General features: G+C 39.0%; 1 protein-coding gene across 1 annotated transcript in view; it reads left to right on the top strand.

Annotated features, from left to right (window-relative positions):
* Positions 1-23,667, top strand: part of LOC137805053 (zinc finger matrin-type protein 4-like) — a 167,477-nt gene that overhangs the window by 33,810 nt on the left and 110,000 nt on the right. The window contains exon 3 of the mRNA XM_068604720.1: positions 8,871-8,960. Within this exon, the coding sequence (XP_068460821.1) occupies positions 8,871-8,960 (90 nt within the window). The remainder of the gene's footprint in view (positions 1-8,870; positions 8,961-23,667) is intronic.

The raw sequence follows: 23,667 nt of genomic DNA, 5'->3' as shown, positions 1-23,667 counted from the left end.
TTCACTGTAATGCAGCAGCGTTTACACAGTTTAATTATGAGCCTGTCTCACTGGGAAGCAGTGGAGCGAAGCAGGGGTTATTAATGGTAATAGTCCTGCAAGATCAGTTGTTAGTCTGCCCTTTAAAAAGTGGCATTGGTGAGCGGAGAGAGAACGAGTACTTAGTGGAACAGTCCTTTCAGCTCTTGAAAGACGATTAACTGAAACAGCCCAGAATCTTCCTGACAGAGAGGTGATTAGCCAGTGAAGTGTGTTAAATTTAAGGAGCGTCAGATTCCACTCACACTTACATTGAATCCTATCACAATTTCTGCATGACTCAGCTCATAATCCCAGGCAGGGTTTTAATTTCCACTTGCCACATGTGCTTCTATTTCTCCACTCAAATTTGAAAACAACAACAACATTTTTCGACATTGTGGATTTTGCCTTTGGTGCCACGGTGAAATTGCTTTGTTGCATGCCATGATCATTTTATCCGTAACGGCTGCTGTGCATAAAGGCTGAGGATGTATGCACCATGAACATTTAGTGAGAAAATTGTCATCATTAATGCAGTATACAAGCAATGCTGAAGCTATTTGAGGTTTGCGGGACGAAAGACTATGTTTGAAATGTATTTTATTCAAACTAAATCATAGTTGTTTATGCACGTACATGTGGATATGAGGATGGGGCTGAGGGTGTTGAAAATATGATCGCAATCGAGAAATTAACTATATACTTCATGCTCCTCAGCCTCATAAGTGGCTGTCCCTTTACCCATTTTACATGTCACTTTTGACTGATCATAAGACTCCAAGTTCCTGCTTCCCCCTCTCATCTTTCTTCGTCCAGCTCACTGAACCATCGAGACCCCAAAGATTGATGTAGAGGTGTAAATTTTATTAATATATAAATGTGTAATATATATTCCAAACATGCCTCATTAAAATGTTTAATTTGAATTTTACTGTATAGTTTTAGCAACCTAAACCTAGAAACATGTTAAATTGTGAGCTTTAGGGACGCTAATCTTTGGACAGAGCCAGGTAAAACCGTTCTCCCTATTTTCAGCCTTTATGCTAAGCTAAGCTAACTGGATGCCGCTATATATTTTATCCCAATGTGATGTTGTGATGTTGTGATGTACTGACCTCAGCAAAGGTGTGGGGAAGCAGCTTCTTGGTATCTTCAAAGTGGTCTTATTTTCATGTTGTGTTTTCTTACCTGGCTCACCAGGTAAGAAATATTGCATTTATATGTGGCATTATGCGCCAAATTCTCTAATGAAGCAAAAACTAGTGTATTGTGCACTTTTATATTAAAGTAATGTTATCAGAACAATATAACTCGGAGCAACAGCAAAGTAACAATAGTATATAAATCTGTTTTCTTTTTTTATGAACAGACACTAGAAGAAACATTTGTCTTTTATTCGGGAACATCATAAACTGTCTGTTCAGTAGTAAGGGTCTCTGTTAGGGACAAGCCATTCTTTCTTTTGTCCATGTTCAGTTTGTTGCTTACCTTAAAGATGTATGTTAAAGACCAGTAATTGATTAACTTTATACTGATGTTTTCCAGTTCAGTTCAGTTTTTCTTACTCAGTGAGAAAAGTCTAGTGGAGTGCACTGAAGTCTGGTTGAATGGAGTGGAGATGTGAATGACAGCTGACAGAGAGGGGGTCTGGATCTGTTAAACTTCACTGAGACTGTTTGTTCTCATGTGTAGGTAGATCCAAAGAGAACTAATATCAGGATCAGTGGCGACTTTGCGCATGCAAGATTAATGTTCAATCTGGATTCGGAAACTGCAGTCCATGGCTCCCGTGAGCGCTTTGGAAAGCGGAGCGGCTCGCGGCAGAGCCCGCTGAGTAAAGAAACTGCCGAATAATATGTGCTTTCAGTTGGCCACACTGCCAGTCGGTGAGGCTGCGAAAGTGCATACAGTGCCTTTAAAATAAAAGCAGTGCCGTTGTATTGCATTTATAGCATGCATCTTATTTATTTATTTTTCTTTTTTGATTTACCTCATGTGGGCTGGTTTGGGAGAGCCTGCGGGCCGTAAGATGCCCAGGTCTGAACTACGCCGTCTGGGAGAGATTTTAAGTGCAGCACCTCCCAATGCAAAACAAATAAAATGCAGTTAACGCATGATCAAATAATAAACAAAACAAAACGATAAAGAAAATCACTAAATATATCCCGTACGTCTCTATTTCTTTATCTGAGAGGGCTGTACCCAGTGTGCCTTTCAGTCGTGTACCATTTATTACAGTAACGAGCGACAGAGAGTGAGTTGTACTCAGAATGCTGTTCAGCACTGTCCCCTCTAGTACACTCTGTGTAAATAACTAAAAACATATATCCCTGCAGATCGGACTCGAAACTGCACTTTTGAAGTTTTGGTTATACAGATCAAGCTTGAAAAATAAAAGTAACAGTGGAAATTATTTCTGAATTAATATTACTGAAGGACAAGTAACTACCCGCTTTTCAAATTAGAAACATTTAATAATGACTATATTTCATGGTATTTGATCAGGTTTTTTTGGAGATTTTAAAAGGACTGTTTTTTAATTATATAGTGCATTATAAGGAAACCGTCTCCACTTAACTTGCAGCACTCACACACTGTTTCCACCAGTCCAACTTTTATGAGAAATCATCTGAAATCCACTAACAAAAAGAAGATAAAGGCTTCTAAACTCTGGAGAATAGGAATGAGTTAAAGTATTAGCAGCTGTCAAAAAGCAAGGCAGTGGAGTGATAAGTCCCTAGAAGTATCTAATCCTAACTGCAGTTTTTATGGCATAGTCATGAGTAGACAAATGTATATCCTCCACACATCAACACTTCTGTTTCTGTAGCTCTTCAGAGGACATTGACGGTGATGTAAGCATTTGACTGACGCGACACAAACATCCGCATGATGTCATTTCTCTGGAAGCCAGTGAAATATCTTCACTTGTGCTTTTTAATACGAGGCGTTGGATTTGTCCGTCGGGCTTGTTCTCTTTGATCCAAAAGGATTTTGTGTGCAGTTGATACCATAGTTTGTGAATTGACTGCATGGCCTACTTTTCGTGACAGCATTCTGTCAGTCGTCTTGAGGGTTTGCTCTTCGCATTGTCTACCAATCTCTGCTTAACAGTTCTCCTGGAGGCCTCAGGAAAAGCCCATTTAGCTTCCAGTGTGCTGTCTCAGTCTATAAATCGTTAAACAGTAAGACAAAGAAGATCCAAGAGTAAGTTTTCACATTTCTATTATATGCAATGAGGTGATGAGGCTGCTGTTTATTTACATCAGGCTGCCAACAGTGAAGAATGAGGTTGGTTCCTATCTGAGAAACAATTGAACTTTGATTTATGCTGCAATTTAAATTGCTTTAGGTTTCATTATTTTGATTGAAAAGTTGACAGGTATTAGCGTGACAAATGCAAGGTGACAGGGAAAATGATTTGAAATAAGAAGTGTTGGGCCGGTATTAATTAGGGTTTGATGATTGAACACATATATTGCTGATTTGATGAGTAGCCTTTACAGCCAGTTGTTTTGTTTTTAGGGGATTTTATGTAATTTGGCCAATTTAATGGTATGCCTCCAAAAGCTCCTACACACACACACAAACACACACACACAGGTGTGAATATATAAGCAATAGCTGCTTGTCGGACTAATGGTGCTTGATAGAAAAATAGTAATATTTTATATCGCCCAGCTTAAAATTTTAGAATAAACCCCATGAGATGCGTCTTCTGGTTATTAAGGTGCCTTCAGACTCAAAAAGATGAACATTAACACATTTAAATAAATAATGATTATGAAATCAAATAATCCAAGCTATATAAAATAATATACATAATGAATCATCAGGAACCTTGGCCTGGATCTGAGTCCACTCGGCACCTTAATCCATTTTGTTTGATTGGTTTGAACACCATGCTCTTGTCCACTTGAAAAGGGGGTCTCGAGTCGGGTTAATGTGTACTCGGGTATGGTTTCCATTAGGTGTAGCAGTCAATGAGTAGGCACTGTGGCGACAACCCTAAGGCATCAATCAGTTTGCAATGTGGTACAAAAACTACAAACTGAGTTGCCTCAGTTCCTATTTGTATTATCTCTAATGCATTTTTCGGTACTCTATGTTGTTGTGTGGCTTTTTGGAGTCCAAGTAAATCCATCCATCTATTTAAACATGTGTCACATAGATAATGATACGTGTACTCAAGTATGGCACAATCATAGTTGGCATGGTATGAATCAATTAGGCTCATCAGGGTCGCGGGGCGCTGGAGCCGATCCCAGCTGTCGAGGGGCGAAGGCAGGGTACACCCTGGACCACTCGCCAGTTCATCACAGGGCAGACATATAGACAGACAACCATTCACACTCACACCTACGGGCAATTTAGAGTCTAATTAACCTATGCAGCATGTCTTTGGACTGTGGGAGGAAGCCGGAGAACCCGGAGAGAACCCACGCTGCCACGGGGAGAACATGCAAACTCCACACAGAAGGACCTGCCAGACCAGTATCCGACCCACAGAACCTCTTGCCGTGAGGCGTGAATGCTAGCCACTACACCACTGTGCAGCCCTGAAATTCCCTTAGTGTCCACCAATACCCATTTCCATCAAGGTTTGGTCTGTCCACACTAAAGCCTAGGGAACGGTATTGTCTAATTTGCAGCTAAGTGCTCTTCCGTGTTCACCAGCCAGTCGCTAATTTGTCTGTCTGCTCTTTGTTGTTGGACAGGTAGTGAACCAGAACTTTATACAAGAATAGTTGCCAGATGCAGCAGGAAAAAAAAACAAAAAAAAACCTATTTGGAGACCAAAAAAACAAGTTGAAAAATACATATTATATATTTACATATAGTTTTTGGGCTGACTCCATCTTACTGCTAATCATATTGGGACGATGTTAAGGAAGTGCACTAATTAAACAAAACAATAGGGAGGCAGCTCTAGTTACTTACCCTGTTTTAAAGGCTTAAAAATAACTGTTCTCCTAATCTTCACCCGTCATTCATGTCACAAGTGGAATTAGCTGGTAGTGTTTTCTAACATTAATCCTCAACATTTTTTTTTTGCTTAGAAGGTGAATCTCAACGTCGCTTATGAAAGCTGAATTGAATAGAGAAATAGCAGTTAATCTATAGAATGTGCACATTTTGATGTGTAAAAATGCAACACATAATCAGAGTTATAGTCAGAATCTCCATTAGGCAGAAAATGAATGACACAGACATGCTCCAGTGAACAGTTTTGATTATGGTCCCATTATTTAGTAAACACACTGTAATCCCCGCAACAAAACCCTGCACATGCTTGCTGTTTTGGGTTAAACGAGTGATGATTCATGTGATAATGCCTGTTTGAGTGTAGACTGCAGTGCTGTTTCCCTGGTTACATGCAGTTGAGTACTTTGTAAACTGGTGGGGGTACAACAGCAGTATGTATAACACAGAGCTCTGGGGTGACTGGTGAGCACAGAATCCCTGTTCCTAAATCATCTAGGGGTAGCTAAGTAGGAAAGCTCAACCCTGGGTGTCTTGGAGGTTACCTGACCTCAGTTACAATTGCTTTTGACAGACTTGCTATAATTAGAGGGCTCACTGAGGCTGCCAGCACACATACAGTGGTGTATTCTGAGTCACCAAGCACTCTGGGCTGTGTTTAGGTACAATAATTTAAGAATGACAGTGTTACTTGCATACATTGGATAAATAATGTATTGTCAGCCATGTAAGTTATAATGACACAAGATTCACTGGACTCACCACAACAATATAACAGGCACTCTGGAGCAACAGCAAGTTAACATACATACATATAAAGTATATAAATCTGTTTTTTTTTAACAGGTACCAGAAGAAAACATGTTTTTTTTATATCAGAGAACAAAATAAACAGTGTGTTCAGTAGGAAGGGTCCCTGTTATGGACAAGCCATTCCTTCTTTCGTCCATGTTCAATCTGTTGCTTACTTTAAATCCACCCATCTATCCATTTTTACCCGCTTATCCGGGGTCGGGACGCAGTGGCAGCAGGCCCAGCAGACGGACCCAGACCTCCCTCTCACCCGCAACATTTTCAGCTCATTCTGGGGTACCTTGAGACGTTCCCAGGCCAGTCGGGAGATATAATCCCTTCAGCTTGTTCTGGGTCTTCTCCGGGTCTCTTTCCAGTTGGACGTGCCTGGAAAACCTTCAATGGGATGCATCCAGGAGGCATTCGAATTAGATGCCCAAACCACCTCAGGTGACTTTCAATACGAAGGAGTAGCAGCTCAACTCCAAGCTCCCTCCTGATGTCCGAGCTCCTTTCCCTATCTCTAAGGCTGAGCCTGGCCACCCTAAGGAGGAAGCTCATTTCGGCCGCATGTAACCGCAACCTCGTTTTTTCGGTCACAATCCAGAGTTCATGACCATAGGTGAGGGTTGGAACGTAGACCGATCAGTAAATGGAGAGCTTTGCCTTCTGACTCAGCTCCCTCTTGTAAAGCAGTGTCGTTGTGTATCATTTATGGCGTGCATCTTATCATTCATTTGTGATTGACCTCATGCGGGCTGGACTGGGAGAGCCCTAAGACGCCCAGGTCTGAACTATGCCGTCTGGGAGAGATTTAAAGTGCAGCACCTGTGTGTGGCAGTGATAACACCCTCCTAATGCAAAAAAAAAAATGCAGTTAACGCATGATCAAATAATTAACGCTGTTCAAGGATTGAGAAGTTAACACGTTGATTTGCCCAGCCCTAATATATTATATAAATTCTAACTTAAAACAAGGCTAATTTCTGTTGCATGTGGTTTTATATTCTGGTTCAGGATGTCTAGTTACATTTGTTCCATGTTCCCATAATAACCCCTCTGGTCCCGAGGAGGGGACGGTCTGAGTCCACACAAGTGCTGATTAGCTCACTGATGGGTTAGTAATGCAGTATGGATTTTTCTTCAGCCCTAATTATGTCAAACGTGCACATAGCTTCTCTTATACAAACGCCTTCCATAATGTGCCTGTTTCAGTTTGTTTTTGTTATGCTCTCAGACAGTTGTCCTTCTTCTATTCACCCTCCAGACCTTCTCATTCACCCTCCGTTCTGCAACCAAAAACACCCTCCAAGTCCCCAGAACCAAGCTCCGCACTATGAGCGATCAGGCCTTTTCCTCTGCAGCTTCGATACTGCGGAATACCCTCCCCGACCATCTGAGGGCCCCACAGACTGCAGAGGCTTTTAAACGTGACCTGAAAACTCACCTTTTTAAGAAAGAGTACTGCTAAAATATCTTTTATAGGCTCTGCTTTTAAATATATCTTAAAAATGTTCTTGTTTTATTCTGCTCTGTAGCACATTTGAGATTGCTAAAATATAAAGTGCAATATAAATAACATTTATTATTATTATTATTATTATTATTATTATAAATCGAAAAGTCAGAAAAGATGATCAGCTGAAACAAGCCTGGGCAGCTGTAAATCTGCACACACAAATAATCTACGAGCTCTCATGAGCTGGATGCATCCTTCATTGGTCAGTGTCTTGTGAGTGCCTGTGTCTTCTCACTGGTGTGTTTTTCTTAGTCACTTAGGTTTCTGGCTTAATCACAGATTGGTATGACACAGCTTTGTGCTCAGAAAGCCTATTGGAGTTAACTGAATTGTGAAAGCAAGGCACTAAACAAGGTTTTCATTACAAGGTGCTTGCCTTTCACAGCAGCTATAGATCCACATAAGAATGGCGGGATCTCAAGATGACGCAAAAGTCTATCTTGTCAGATTCAGGGTGATAAAGTATATTCAGCCAAAACATTGTCATATAAAGACGCCGTAACAATTGCGGTTCCTAAAGAGGTTAGCATAGATGCTGCAATAGCATCAGCTTTATCCGAAATGGAGAGTATTTCTCCAAGTCCCTGCTCTTGACTGCCTTCGACAACATGTTTATGTTTCGGATGATTCATCCAATCACCAGCCAACTATATTTTGAAAGTACTTTCCCTTTTTCAAACCGCTTCCAGTGACAGCTTTTTAAATGGTTCAGTGTAACCAACCATCTGGTGCGTCAAGTTGAATTCTAAATCCAAAACTATCATTACTCACATCAAGTTTTGTTGTTACCAGATCACTCGACGACACTGATGTTTGCTGTTTCTACAATAAAATAAAACATTTAAGTGTCAAAATTGTTCTTTTATTTTAGATGAATATAATGGTTTTTGGAAACCTCCCAGTGAGGTTACTATTAGTACATCCCACCTGGCAAAAATAGCTTGATTAAATATCATATTGGGGTTGATCTCCAGTATGGGTGTATTGAATTTAATTGTGATGGCAATTGTGCATGATTTGTCAATAATTTACAACAATTTTGTAAAATGCTGACAAATTGTATTCCTTCAGATTGTGGCATATAATATTTGAGCAGAAGACGTGAGCTTACTTTTGCACCACAATGCATTGCGACTTGTTTAAGATTAGACTTGTTTTGGATTACACTTGTTTTTGCTTTTACATCCAGACTGAAAGATGTTGTTTTTTTCAACTGAGGAAGTTAATGTTGAGATGGCGTTTGTCCAATATAAAATCTACTCCCCTTGGACATGACCTCTTAATTTCCATAAGCAATGCAAAATCAACCGGTTGAATCTATGTAGGTCGCGTGAGGTATTGGTTATTGAAATTTACGAGTGGGGGACTTTGTTAGTTCGTTGTTAGGTTCATATCCTTTTGGGCACATAAGTGATACTGAAAAGTTTGCATGCCTCTGGCAGAAGGTAACCGAGGGAGGTCAAATTATTTTTAAAATACACTGCATTAGGCTCTATATATATCATCCACTTTATTGCCTTAATTAACATATTGTTTTCCCTTTTCTCTCCATCAGAGTCGGAAACATGCCAACAAAGTACGGTTGTATTATATGCTCCATCCTGTGGATGGAGGCTGCCCCGCCAAGAAGCTCAGAACAGACAATGTGAGTCCTTTGTAAATGATGCATCTTCCTGTCAATAGTGTTTTCCTGTGGTCTCAGTCTCACTACATGCATTAATCCAGAGCTTGCCTGGCTCACTTTGTCAGAACAGCTAAAAATGACCAACGAACAATGCAACGGTTGGACACAAGGCGATGCCAACCCTTCATTAAATACAAGGACACATTGTGAGGTCTCAGGCCTTCCCTGTCATAAACTGTCGTAAGTTTGACGGATGCAATTGTCGTGTTTGACAGATGCAATTGTCAGGCCTGTCACTTCCTGCCTGATAAGTGTTTTGGTGGTGTTTGGCTTGTGTAATCTTGACCACTTGAAACAACCTCTGTTATGTCTTCGTTTGGAAAAGACAAAAACATTGTTTTTACCTCCACTTGGCAGCTCTGCCCCTTAAGCATGTTGAGCATGTCAAGATTTCATGTTAAGAATTTCCACTCCAAGTTCCTTTCAAGCAGTGGCTGGCCAACTGGGCCCTCTAAGCCTTCTCTGCCAGCCTAAACAGAATCACAAAGTTATGGCTATTTTATAATTATATATATATATATATATATGTATATATATATATATATATATATATATGTATATATATATATATATATATATACATATATATATAATAACTTTATTATAATTTATATATATATATATCTATATATATATATTATAATAATAAAGTTATAGCTATTGTGTAATGTAATTGTTTTTCACAAATACATTACATATATTATGATTATTTTTCTCTATTAGCTTATTTTCTCATTTCACACCTGTCTTCATCTGATCATCTGCTCCTTCAGGCCTCTGGTATGGCTTGCTTGGGAGCTTGTTAACAGCGCATGGAAGAGTAGCCTGGTTAAAATACATGAAACCAGTAGCGGGCCGTGTATTTTGGAACTATGCTTGCTGTTTTAACAGCTGATTGCGGCGTGCTTCGCCGATCAACAGCACAGTGTCATGTCCTCCTTGTCTCCTTATTGTCTCCTTGCTGTCTCCTCTAAATGTGTCTGCTGTGTGTCTCCTGCGGTCCACTCGCCACATAAATCACCACCAGCTAATCCGTCGCTCAGGCTGATGCCTGAGAGACAATGTAGCTCCTCGCTTATTCTTCTTCTTCTTCTATTAAATGCTGGTTTATACAACAAAAGGTGCATTACCACCACCTACTGACGAGCCTCATTGACAATCACAGCGGTGTTAATGGTCATGCGGAATGACCAGCTAGAAGGCATCGTCATATAATTCAACTGGCTCTCGATATATATGTATATTACATATATATATATATATATATATATATATATATATATATATATGTAATATATAAGTTTATTAATATGTAATATGTGTTAACTATTATTTTTATTATTTATTATTTTTGTCAAGTTTTATATATATATACATATATATATATATATATATATATATATATATATATATATATATATATATATATATATATATATGTATGCTTATATAATCATACAGATACACATAAATTAAAACATTAAGTTATGAATCTTAACCTTTCCCTCAGTCAAACTAACTAATGTTACTGTGAATTAATAATAAACTAATAAAGATTGGTCATTAGATCCTCAAACCTTATAAATAAAAATCAGGCTGCTCTCGGCGGGTAGCAGAGCACTGACGGCCTGCGAGCAGACCCTCAACCTGCTAGCGTATCTTTTTAAGTCAACTGATTCTTGACAAACCGACCACATATTTGATACTTAAACTAACTTCTCACCTAAAAACTTCCTAAAATTACATTTTGTGACTCAACAACAATAGTATTCAGAGAATGTCAACTTTCAGTTTTGAGTTTTCTCATCAAGTAACAGGAAAGATAGCATATTGAGAAATGGGCATATTGAGAAACGGCCGCTGTAGACATCTTAATGCTGATTGGCCAAGACTATACAGGTCACATCAAAGATGTTTTGTTGCGAAGATGACATATAGTGCTGTTTTTATTATGATCGTGGCTTGTAAGTCTGCAGTGTTTTTGTGGACTAATGGTGGGCTGGACATAGACGAGAATACCTCCCTTGATGCTCGTAATAGTGCAAAAAAATCATCCGTATAGCAGAGTGAGCGTCTGCTGTCCACAGATGAGAGTATGTATTATGGACGGGTCGGTTTGACAGTATAACGTCTCTGCATCAACCTCATGAGCCTCTGGCGACACCAAAACAAACACGCTGCAGATTTGCGGTTTGTAATATACTTTATTGTTACAATCAGTTGTGTGGCCCCAGCTATCTTATGTGCGCTCCTAGCCTTGCCCCTGAGCGCACCCGCCTGCTTGTCTCTGACCCGTACTCTTTCGTCTACGTCCTCTCTGCTCACCGCTCTCTCCCCGTTTACGGCACTAAAGTGTACTGAAGACCTAGGTACAAAACGCACTGCCCGCCACTGCCTTAAGTGGAGTTTAATGTTGGTGTGGTGTGATGGAGGTGATTTGAGTAGAGATATTTCGGGAACTCTGGTCTATGCTTTGATTACTGAGAGTTTGCCAGCTATCAAGCTGGAAATAAGTCTCTGAAAAAGATAACACACATTGCTTTCTCTTGCTGCTTTAGCTTATCTTGTCTTGTTATCCTTTTTCTGTTTCACTGTATGCACTGTATATACTCACCATTCCCTCTTCTCTGACCTCATCGTTTCCTTTTTATTCTTCCCTTTCCTCCACTTTCCTCTCCAATTTCCTTTCCATTATTTTGTATCCTTTCCTTTGTTCTACTTTTCTCTTTTTAGACTTTTCTATCCTCTTCTCTCATCTCTGTTCCACTTTTCTACTTCTCTTTCTTCTACTTTTCTTTCCGTTACTTTTATATGCTTTACTTTACTCTAATTTCCATTTATTCCATTCATTTATTTGAAGTTATTTTCCATTACCGGACATACTTTCCTTTCCTCTACTTTCATCTCTGTTTTTTAAAGGAAACATTGTAGGGACATTGAATTCCTTATGTTCTCAGTACATTGTCTTAGAGGGCTGTTTTCCTAACAGTGTCTAGATGTTGTTTTGCTAACGTAAATGAAAAAAAAGTATTTGCGGAGTGTTTTTAGAACATTGTATTTCTATCAATCTGAACGTGTATTCCTAACAATGTTTTCATAACGTTCTCAAAACGTTATGAACTAAACTATATATGACCTATATATGTGTGTGTGTATATATATATATATATATATATATATATATATATATATATATATATATATATATATATATATATATATATATTTCAAGCCTTCTGTAGTGACCTAAACAGAATCACAGAGTTAGTTATAGATTTTTTTATAATGAAAAGTTATAGCTTTTTAATCATGTAATTGTTTTTCACAAATACACAAAAACATGCCGACATTAGCTCATTAACAAGCACATGGACATCTTTATGATGAAAATATCTCGATGCACAATCCAGAGTCCAAGCCAGAAGAAGGGTTTGTAGCTCCTCTGAGTCTCACTGCTATTCAAATTAAATCTACCTCTGGATTAATATCTATTTCAGGAGAGACAAACTGTTTCATTGGGAGAGAGAGGAATAAGGGGGTGTGTGGGGGTTTTAAGGTTTTTTTTTTTGGTCTACTATCCTTCGCTCTTCTCTGCTGCAGCTGCTCAGCTTCCCTATAAGAGTTTACTTACTGCAGCCTCTCGATCTGTGTTATTAATATATACTCTGATCATGTCGATGAGTTCAGTTTTAGACCTAATATTTTACATTGCCTACATTTGAAAAGACCAAGGCCACGGAGCAATCAAAAAGGAGGGTACATTTAGTTTGTACTGCAATATCCCCAGTGGATTTTAATACTGTATTTAACACTTCTTACAAAAACTGGGTCAGTCATGGAGGGACATATTTGCTTCACTGGTGGCAGGGCCTCAAGGATGTCTGTTAGTCATTTGATTAGCTGTAATTACATTAGCTTGTAATTATGTATGGAGTTGGTTTTAGAGGTAAAAGGTCCTGTACATTTTCTGCATTGAAATTACCCTAGTTTCTGCTGAATTGTCGATGAAACTTTAAGTGTCTCTAAAAATAAATGGAAATGATGCGCATTTCCATCAACTGGTTTGGAGGGAATTAATTAGGCTGCATAGTTTGGTCAGAAGTTGTCGGTATAAGCTACGCTTTACTCATGGCTGAAGTGTGTCAACACTCTTTAATTTGCACCCCATATTTAAAACATCACCGGGACTGCATTCTTTCATCTCCGCAACATTTCCAGACTCCGCCCATCACTGACCCAGTCCAGCACCGAAATCCTGGTCCACTCATTTGTCACATCCCGCATCGACTACTGCAATGCTTTCCTCACCGGACTCCTCACCAAACTCATCAACAGACTGCAAATCATTCAGAACTCGGCCGCCAGGATCATCACCTGTACCAAATCATTGGACCACATCACTCCTGTACTCATCCAACTTCACTGGCTCCCTGTACAATACCGCATCGACGACAAAAACCTTCTCCTCAACTCTAAAGCTCTCTACAATCTAGCCCCCACTTACCTCTACAACCTCCTTCAGGAAAAGACTCCCTCCCACGCCCTCCACTCATCCTCTTCTGGACTGCTAACCAGCCCCACGCCACGCCTCAGTACCATGAGTGCCCGAGCCTTCAGCTGCTCAGCACCCAGGCTCTGGAACTCCCTCCACCCACATATAAGACAATCAGACTCCATCACATCGTTCAAGTTTCAACTCAAAACTCACCTGTTCAAACTGGCATACTCATTATAACTGCTCCCTTTGCACTTTACTTGTTTTTTTATATTGATGCTCTGTTTTACTGTTGTTTTTTTGTGTTTCATGCTTTTAGCTTTTATCCTGTATTGTTTAATTGTAAGGCGACCTTGGGTAACTATTATTATTAATAATAATAATAATAATAATAATAATAATAATAATAATAATAAACAGAATAGATGAAGTATAGGTTGCAAACTGGAAACAAATTTTAATGTTAATTTGGTCATCTAACAATCTATGAGAGAAAAATAGAGAAAGGTCCTTCAATGGAACTAGTTAAATTTGTTCTTTTATGTCAGCTAATATTGACAATGTTTAATGCTGTCTTGAGACAAATATTAGAAAAGACACTGATAGTTGAAACAGCTGTTCAGTCATGTTAGTTGAATGTTCGCTGTGTCAGAATTTCTTGGGCAAATTAGTTTCACAATCCATATAGTGCATCTCTTCTTCGACAAAGTCAAAAATCACCTTAGGCGAGCATTTTTTTGCTAGTTGAGGAAGTTTTATTGCATTGTGCTATTTATGAACAACTTTTCTAATGTGATACTTCAAAATGTGCAGAAAAATATATGAATGCTAGGTTTGGTAGCACAACATTTGTCTTGTTAAAAATGTTAAAAAATCTGGCCAAAGTTAAAGTTGATACCATATATCCCAAAATCCCTAGTTTTTAATTCCAGTTGGAACACTGTTTCATACCACACCGGACATTTCTGCAAAACCCCAGAATGTGTTTTTGACATGTCTTACCTTGATCAACCCACCATTTTGATGCAATGACACTTTGTACAGACATTGATGGTCCTCACAGTCCACCTTGTCAAATATATTTTAGTCTATTTCTCTACACTCAACCCATTAAATATATATTTCTATTAAATCAAGCAAACTAACTGAGTACCTATCATTTCTGCTCTCCAGATTAGACTGGAGATGTAACCACTTAAAAGATGGGTGAGACTTGCTACTTTTTATACAGAAAACCTGTATTTTAAATCGTGATACACACATTCGGTTGGTGTGGAAGTGTTTTACTATATATTAAGTGTGTTGTTATACAGATACAGATATGTTACACTTGTTTTCTCCGTGGGAAAATAAAACATGTTTCATGAAGTGGGATGAACAGAAGTGAATTTCCAGTTGGATTTTATTTTACCAATAACACTTTTATTGTAAGATTTATAAGAGATGTTTCTGTAAAAACTGTGGATAAAATCTACAAATAAATGTACCGATTAAAAATTATTTAATCATGTTTTATTATGAAAATACAACTAAAATTCTGCATAAAAGTAAAAAATGCAGTCAATGGGAATCGTCTGTTACCTCAGCTGTATGTTCGCTCACATCTGAATACCTCAGGAGGTGCAATGCTGAAATTCTATTTGTTAGTCTGCTATCCCAAAAGCAAAAGTCCATAATTCCAAAGGCCCAATACAAAAAAAAAAAAAACACAGAAAAAGCAAAAGGCAAATTATTGGAATATTTGGTTGACCTATTATAGCAAAGGCAAGACCCTTCCTACTCTGCCTCTAATTGGTTTACCCCAATATTCTTACCTAACCAATCTTACTCCTCATCCTTGAACAACCCTACCAATGAAAGCAACGAGTACTAGCCCATTGATTTTTATCAGATTTTAGCGTGATCTCAAAAATATATAAACAGCTTTCAACATGGTCCAAGAAACATAGATCTGAGAGGTAACAGAGCTGAGGGTATATATAGCCTAATTCAGCTGGAAAAAAAAGCATCGATAATGAAGTAACATCGTTCTGACCCCTTGTAAATTATAATTCTTAGAAAGAAAGAAATCTGTATAGGCAGGTCACACAAAATGTAAATGACCAAGAAAATTGCAATCGGTGATTCTCTTTTATGCATGCCATTTCCCATCTCTCATATCTTTCTGTTATCTATCCATCGTCCTCGATCGGGTCGCGGTGTCAGCAAGCCAAGCAGGCTGACTCAGACTTTCCTCTCCCCCTGCTCATTCTTTGTTCCCAGGCCAACTAGGAGATGTAATCACTCAAGCGTGTTCTGGGTCTTGCCCAGAGTCTCCTCCAAGTTGGGTGTGCCTGGAAAAACTTCAGTGGGAGGCGTCCTTAGACGCCTGAATCACCTAAGCTGACTCAACACAAAGGAATAGTGCCTCAACTCCAAGTTCCCTCCTGATGTCCGAGGTCTTACACTATTTCTAAGGGGTTCCCAGAGTTTGTGATTATAGGTGAGTTTCGGAATGCAGAAAGACCGGTAAATTGAGAGCTTTGCCTTCCGTCTCAGCTCCCTCATCACCAAGACGGTCCCGTGCAGCGCCTGTGTTAGTGCTGCAGTCGCACCAATCTGCCTATCAATCTCCGACTCTATCTTACCCTCACTCGTGAACAAGATCCTGAGATATTTAGTCTTTTGCTTGCAGTAGGCACTTTATCCCCACCTGGATGGGAGCAATCCACTTGGATGGTCTTATATTTGTAGTGCTAAATCCCATCTCATTTGTATTTTGTTCCCTGCTGTGTTCTTTTTCTTTTAATAATACAAAACTATTAACAATACGTTTTTTTTTAAAACACTAGTGGGGTTTTTCTACAGAAGAATGACTAAATGTTATTGCATTTGGACTTAAATCTTTTAAACCATGTTACTGTTTTTACTGTATTTACTGCTCGGCTTTTGAAGAAAGATGACAACATTTGTGATGAAACCAGAACCAGCCTCACACATTTTTCGTCTTTTTTTTCTGGTGTCACAATAAATCTATGTTGGGTTTGCAGTCTGACCTTAGGCTTTTAGTAAAAGGGCACATTGCGTTGATGGGAGAGGACTCCACTTAAAATACACAGATGTGATGCGACCAGGCTGTGCTTATAAGGTGGCACTGTCTAAAAATACACTCAGCAGCACTGCCTCCAGAGACGGGGGGAGTGTGCACGGCCTGGCATGGCTGGCGTCTGGACCTGGTTGAGCTGATGGCATTTGACAACTGTACATGCTGCTGGTCATGGTAGTCGCTGTGATAACCTGCTCTCATGCAACTGCGAGGATGGAGTGTCAGTTATGTAGTAGTATAGCCTCATGGTTTTGATTTTTTTGTTTTGTTTTGATGGTAAAATAGAGGGTTTTGGATTAAGGACTTTTACGTTTAGGTTGTTTTTTTGACTGGACTGGTGATTTTTTTTTACTGATCTCAATGGACCAACAACCAGGGATTGTTGTTCCCTGGTTTAATAATAAAAAAAGTTGCTGATCAGAATTACATTTAGGCCATATGTAAGTGTGTGTGTGTGTGTGTGTGTGTGTGTGTGTGTGTGTGTGTGTGTGTGTGTGTGTGTACGCATATATATGTGTATATATGCATAGATATGTATATATATATATATATATATATATATACATATATATATATATATATGTATATGTATATATATATATATATATATATATATATATATATATATATATATATATATATATATATGCACACACACATATGTATGTATGTATATCTATATGTAAACCTGGGAGACAAACGATGAATAAACATAACCCTGCAGGGAAGGCTTCGGGTTTTGACATTTAGCTGAAAAGTGCTTTTCTCATACACCTATCTAAATCTGGTATTTCATAATGTGCATAAAATCGCAAAGCAGGAAAGTCAGCTGGTGTCTGAGCATTTAAACAGAAGACTGAGTGAACTGCAGTAACAAATTTGAAATCACTCAGTAGGGTGAAAATACAGACCCTGAACAGGTAAACTGTCAGCAATATGCAAACATATTGTAACATTTGCTTAAGGCAAGAAGATTTTTTGGTCTAACTGTACTGGAAATGCATTTATGACTTTATATTACACGTGTACCTAAATGCTGACGTAGGGGACTATACAGAATACAGCGATTCCTTTTCCATAATGTGTAGTAAATGAAAAGGCTAGTTAGTTAAATCAAAGCACACAGAATGGGAAGTTTTTTTAGTGTCCACATGGATATGAATGAATTTAATGCAACATAACTAACTCACAGACATTACCTTTTTTATTTTTCCCAATAATAAGAAAAATCTGTTTCAATCCCATTATATTTGCTATCTGGTATAGCATACTCAAATCCCAGTTCATGGTAGAGGTACAAAAAGCATATGTGTTCCTTAGTATCCACCGAATTGCTGCTTATACTTCCATTCAAACTGAAATTGAGAAATTGACTTTCAGTTAAATTCAATGCAACTAATTTTGTACAGCCCAAAATCACAAATTTGTAAAGCCACAGATGGCTTTACAATCCATACACATAAGACATCCTCTGTCGCAGGCCCCTCACATCGGTGCAAGAAATCCCCAAAAAAACTTTAATAGGGAGAACACAGGGAACATGTTTTTATTTGTCTCAGGGTGTTGTGTAAAACTATGCCAAAGACATGCAGTCTAACTGGTGACACCTTAGTCAAAATACGCTTAGCCGCTTGCTTTTGGGATAAATATTCTGCTAATTCAAATCTACACAGCAGCACAACAGAAACAAAAGTTTCTGTTGAGCATGTATGCACACTAAAGTAAATTACCCTACCTAAAATTGCTATCAATGTGGTCCTAAACAAAGTATTTAAACACATAACTACACCAGTGGAGCTGCTCTGTTGCCAATAGTAGAAGACTATTGTTGTGCTTGGCTCCTTTTCGATTCAGTTTACAATTCTAGAGCCATAGCTGCTTTGGTTGGCTGTACTTGGACACTGCTGTGAGCTGTAGTATTGTACCCTTTTTCAAACGTATGCCTAAACCTTCTCATGTGGCAGGACAATTGCAATCCTCAATTTACTGTTTCTGTTAAGTCAGACCTATAATGTGGCCACCAGATCATTGTTCAGAGACAAGCCAATTGTACTGGAGATAGCACAGGTGTTCCGCACTGCCTTGACTGAACAAGAAGTAACTGCAATCTTTTGCTTCATTGCCTCAACTTCTCTTGGAGCAATATCCAACAGATTGCACACTTGGCGTCCACCCACCTAAAGCAAGTACACACATTTGTTAGAGCATGTATGCACACTAAATTTGTGGTATGGCCAGGGTACACCAGGATTGTCAAAAAAAATGCAACGTAATATTGTAAGAAAATATATGGTGTATTACTGCAAAACCTGCAACGATGTGTAACTGTATTCAATTAAATGTATTTAGTATAGCCCAAAATCAGGTGGTTTTCCAATCTGTACACCTAAGACATCCTCTGTCCCAGTGTAACAGGCCATAGTATACGCCCAGTCTGGATTATACCTGAGGTTGAAGGGGCCTATAGGCTAGATAAGTCAATCTATACTCTAGGGTATAAATTGGCCTAGGCTAAATAACATGCTAGCACTGACGCCTCACAGCAAGAGGGTCTGTGGTTCGGATCCCGGGCGGGGTTCGGATACTGGTCTGGCAGGTCCTTCTGTGTGGAGTTTGCATGTTCTCCCCATGTCAGCGTGGGTTCTCTCCGGGTTCTCCGGCTTCCTCCCACAGTCCAAAGACATGCAGCATAGGTTAATTGGACTCTAAATTGCCCATGGGTGTGAATGTGAGCGTGAATGGTTGTCTGTCTCTGTGTCTGCCCTGTGATGGACTGGCGACTTGTCCAGGGTGTACCCTGCCTTTGCCCCTTGAGAGCTGGGATCGGCTGCAGCGCCCCGCGACCCTAATGAGGATGAGCGGTTCAGATAATGGATGGATGGATAAATAAATCAATTTATACTCTGGGGTATAAATTGGCCTGATTTCAGGTCAATCGGGCATAGGGTGAGAAAGCTGTGGGCTTTCACAACTCAAGCGTTGTAAAAAAAAAGTGAGTTTTTTTAGGGGGCGCTATCCGACTTCCTGTACGTTTTAGAGCATGGTCCCAAGAGTCTTTATTTTAAGTTTAGATGTGTTAAATATGCGTACCAAGTTTCATACATGTAGGTCAACCGTAGCGCAGGGGCTGCTTAAATGAATATTTGTAATGGGTGCTATCAAGCCAAAGTGCCATTTTGAAGCATTCAAAACATATCAGGCAACTACATCTTTGTCTTTAAATTAGGGCTGGGCAAGTTAACACGTTAATATTGTGTTAACTTTTCAATCAATGCCGACTTTAGCCAGACGCGAAAGCACGTATTGTTCTGTAGTTTCTGTCCTTAACGAGCACCGCGCGAGCGAGTCGCCTCTCAAAGCTTCTCAAGCGGTCACCGGCAGCTCGCACTGCAAGCTCAGCGGACCGGATTGAACATTAATCGCGCATGCGCAAAGCCGCCGCTGATACCTGTCAGCTGTCCTTCACATCTCCACCTCATTCAACCAGACGTTAGTGCACTTGTTCAAGACAACACAGACTGGACTTTTCTCACTGAAGAAGAAAAACTGAACTGAAAACATGAAAAGCACTTATTGCTTTTGTATAAAGTGAATCAATGACTGGTCTTTAACATCTTTAAGGTAAGCAACAGACTAAACATGGACCAAAAAAGGAGTGGTTTGTCCCTCACAAGGACCCTTACTACTGAACAGTACCTGTTCAGAAAAAAATAAAACAGATTTATAAACTATATATGTATGTATGTTAACTTGCTGTTGCTCCAGAGTGCCTGTTATATTGTTCTGATAACATTACTTTACTTCATATATATACACCATTAGAGTCTCTGAAAGCCTGAGCATGTTGATGCGGTGACATTTGTGATGCAGTGACAAAAGAAAACAACAACAGTTATGTGCAGTAAGACTGCACGTCTGTTACCCCACAAATACATGCAGGCAAGAACACGCCGCTTCACTTAAAGCAAGATGAAAATGTGCAGCACAGCTCTGACACCAAAGACAATTTACTGCTTACAAATTTAAAAAGATTATTTTTTGCCTATTCTTTTTCATGCCACACATGAATGGGAACGAGGCAGCTCTCTCTTCTCTCTCTCTCTCTCTCTCTCTCTCTCTCTCTCTCTCTCTCTCTCTCTCTCTCTCTCTCTCTCTCTCACACACACAGAAGTGCAGCACAGCACTATATTCTGCCAATGCAGAACTCTAACTATTTCTCATATACAGCGGAGGTTGGAGGTACGTTGTGTTTCTGATGACTCATGGGTTTTCTGTAATCAAAAAGAAATATTTAAAACTATGTTGCTAAGTTTATCAGAAATTCCTTCATATTCCTAATCCTTTCACATTAAAAGTATTACTCCGCCACCCATGCTGTATCCACCCACCCAAAATATAGTGCACCAATGAAGCTTTTTTCTGGCTACCAGATTGACCATGCTCAATCTGAATATTACAGAGATTGACAATCTAGCAACATCCCCCTACCTATCGCTTCATTAATAACATTTGCCTGCAATTAGTTCCTTGTTTAGTCCGTTTTAATGAAACATGACATTACAGTCCCTTCCCCTTCTGCTGCTACAAGCTCAAGGACGTGTGTGTATAAATGTGTCTCAGGGAAGGCCAAAGACGGAATGAGGTGTGTGTGTGCGACGCACATGTGCGTGCATGTTTTTCTTGCGTCAGAATGACTGAAAGCGCAGCAGTGTTCTGCTGTTATCACACACGCACACAGACACACAGCCCCTCGTTCACATTGCAAACACTACTTTGTATGGAATGTGATGAGTTTTTTTTCAATTGAAAGATGCATAGCTTGAGATGCATTGACAGACATTTCAAACCTGTGGACAGATCTGTGTGGAGTGATGAGAAGATTAGGACCTGTTTAGAATGTAGACAAAAATACTTCTTTGAAATACCTCTTCCTGTAAAACAAAATATGATGCATGTTAACATAAGCTAGTACAAAACAATTTCAATGATATCATGACTCATCAATCACTCTTCAAGGGAGTTGGGAGTAGAGCCACAGTCCACGGTAGCTCCATGTTGCGCTTCTGAGCCAGACTTTTTATTGGGACTGACTTCAACATATTGATTACAGTAAAAGTAAAGCACAGACAAACATAAGCAGCAGTAACATAAGTCAAATGTTTAATGTTTTAATAAAGCAAAAACAAGCAATTTCAGAACTGCTTAAATTACAATACAGCATAGCAGTAGAGTACAGAACGAACATAACAATAAGCATCAGGGCATTAGTAGCACAAACTACTGCTGACAAATCTGGTGGCTTGTAAGCCATTTTCTTGACATAACTGTCTAGAAAAGGTCCAATGTAAACAAACAATTTGCATGACTGGAAGAGTCAACACGTTATTTTTAAAATTGGCTCTTTTTTTTTACACAAAAAAAACATCAAGATTGTAACTCATGAGCTTTAGATGTTGACTGAACATAGCCCAACTAGCCTTTTCCCCTTTCCCAGTATTTATGCTAAGCTAGGCTTAGAGCTTTGGCTCTACCTAAATATTTAGTGTGTGATTTGCATTGATCTTTACATCTAACTTGTTGAAAGAAATCAAATTTGTGTCTTTTGTAAAGTGTCAAACAATTAATTTGTACATTGAGTACACAATGGCAAACAATGTTTGTTCATGCGTCAATTGCATTAGGGGCTGTGAGGTATGCCGGGTTTCAAACTTTAGTATGGTATAACTTTTTCACAAACTGTCATGCAAGTGGTGCATTGCAGTAGCAACTGTTGTCACTCTTTAACCGGCAACAACATTTAATTTTCACACCTCTGGCTCACTTTGCAGCTGGCGGAGCTACTTAGCAGAGCAGACTGTTTCTGTTGTTCCCTGATAAAAAAAAAACAAATGTTTCCTCTGGTACCTATGCATGAAAAAAAGAAAACTGATTTATATACTTTTGTTAACTTACTTTTGCTCTAACTGCCTGTTGTATTGTTCTGATAACATTACTTTGAAATAAAGGTGTGCAATACACTAGTTTTTTATTCATTATTGAATTTGGCGCATAATGCGATCAATCACAGTTAATCACAAAAAAATCATGCGATTAATAAGTAAATATTTTGCCCAGCCTTACTAAAAACCTGTCAGGTAAAAGACACCATCTTTGACAAATGTGAATTAAAAGTCCTGGTAATTGTTCTGCCGACAAGGTGAATGGTAAAGTGTTCATATCAGATGATGCCAATTTCTGTCTTCCACAAGACAGAAAAGAAAATGCTCTCTGTAACAACCACCGAGTCTGACTTTGAATACCAGATGCCAAATTCCATTTACTGGAATTTACTATTTTTACCATTTAAAGGGCTGACTGGGGCTGAGAGTAATTAAGTGGTGCTGAAATTACCTATTGGTTAGTTTCAACAAAAAACTAATGCTGTTTTAAAAGCTCTAAAGTAAAATTTGTGTCAAATGGCAGCTGTTTAGTCCTGGCTCACTTCAAGCATTCTTAATTAAGTATAAGCAGTGTAAAAACAAAATTATTTAGGGGGGCTGTCAACTAAATGTTGCCTAATTTTAAAGCAATATAATCGTTCTAATATGCAGAAGATGGTGTCAGGATAATTGTAGGTCCCAGAGAGTTGCAGAGGATCTGACCTGCACACCTTCCAATCCTGTGTGGATCTGTATGTTGAGCAAGCTGACTGGTTGATCAAACTCATCAATTCAGTTCAATTTATTTTGTGTTGCAAAAATCACATATTAATAATTTACCTCAAAGGGCTTTACAATCTGTACACATACAACATCTTCTCACATTGGATGAGGAAACACTTCTCCCCAAAAACTTTTTATGGGGAGAAAAAAAGGGAAGATACCTTCTAGAGAGCAATAGAAGAGGGTCCCTCTATCAGTCAGTGCGTTTACATGATGGCATTAATTCGAATCTTGCTTTAGTCGGACTATGCTCTCTTTCGGGGCAACTGCTGTTATCCGAATATACATGGCAGTGAATAAATCGAATCATTGGCCGAATGCATGTCATATCCGATACGATAGGTGGCGCTGTTTTCATTACATGTAGTGGTGATACAGCCATCTCCG

This window comes from Clinocottus analis, unplaced genomic scaffold, assembly GCF_023055335.1.
Source record: "Clinocottus analis isolate CAN_PGR_092001 unplaced genomic scaffold, fCliAna1.0.p SCAF_7, whole genome shotgun sequence".
Lineage (NCBI taxonomy): Eukaryota > Metazoa > Chordata > Actinopteri > Perciformes > Cottidae > Clinocottus > Clinocottus analis.
Note: the sequence above shows the minus strand (reverse complement) of the source record. Positions and strands in the feature narration are given on the sequence as shown.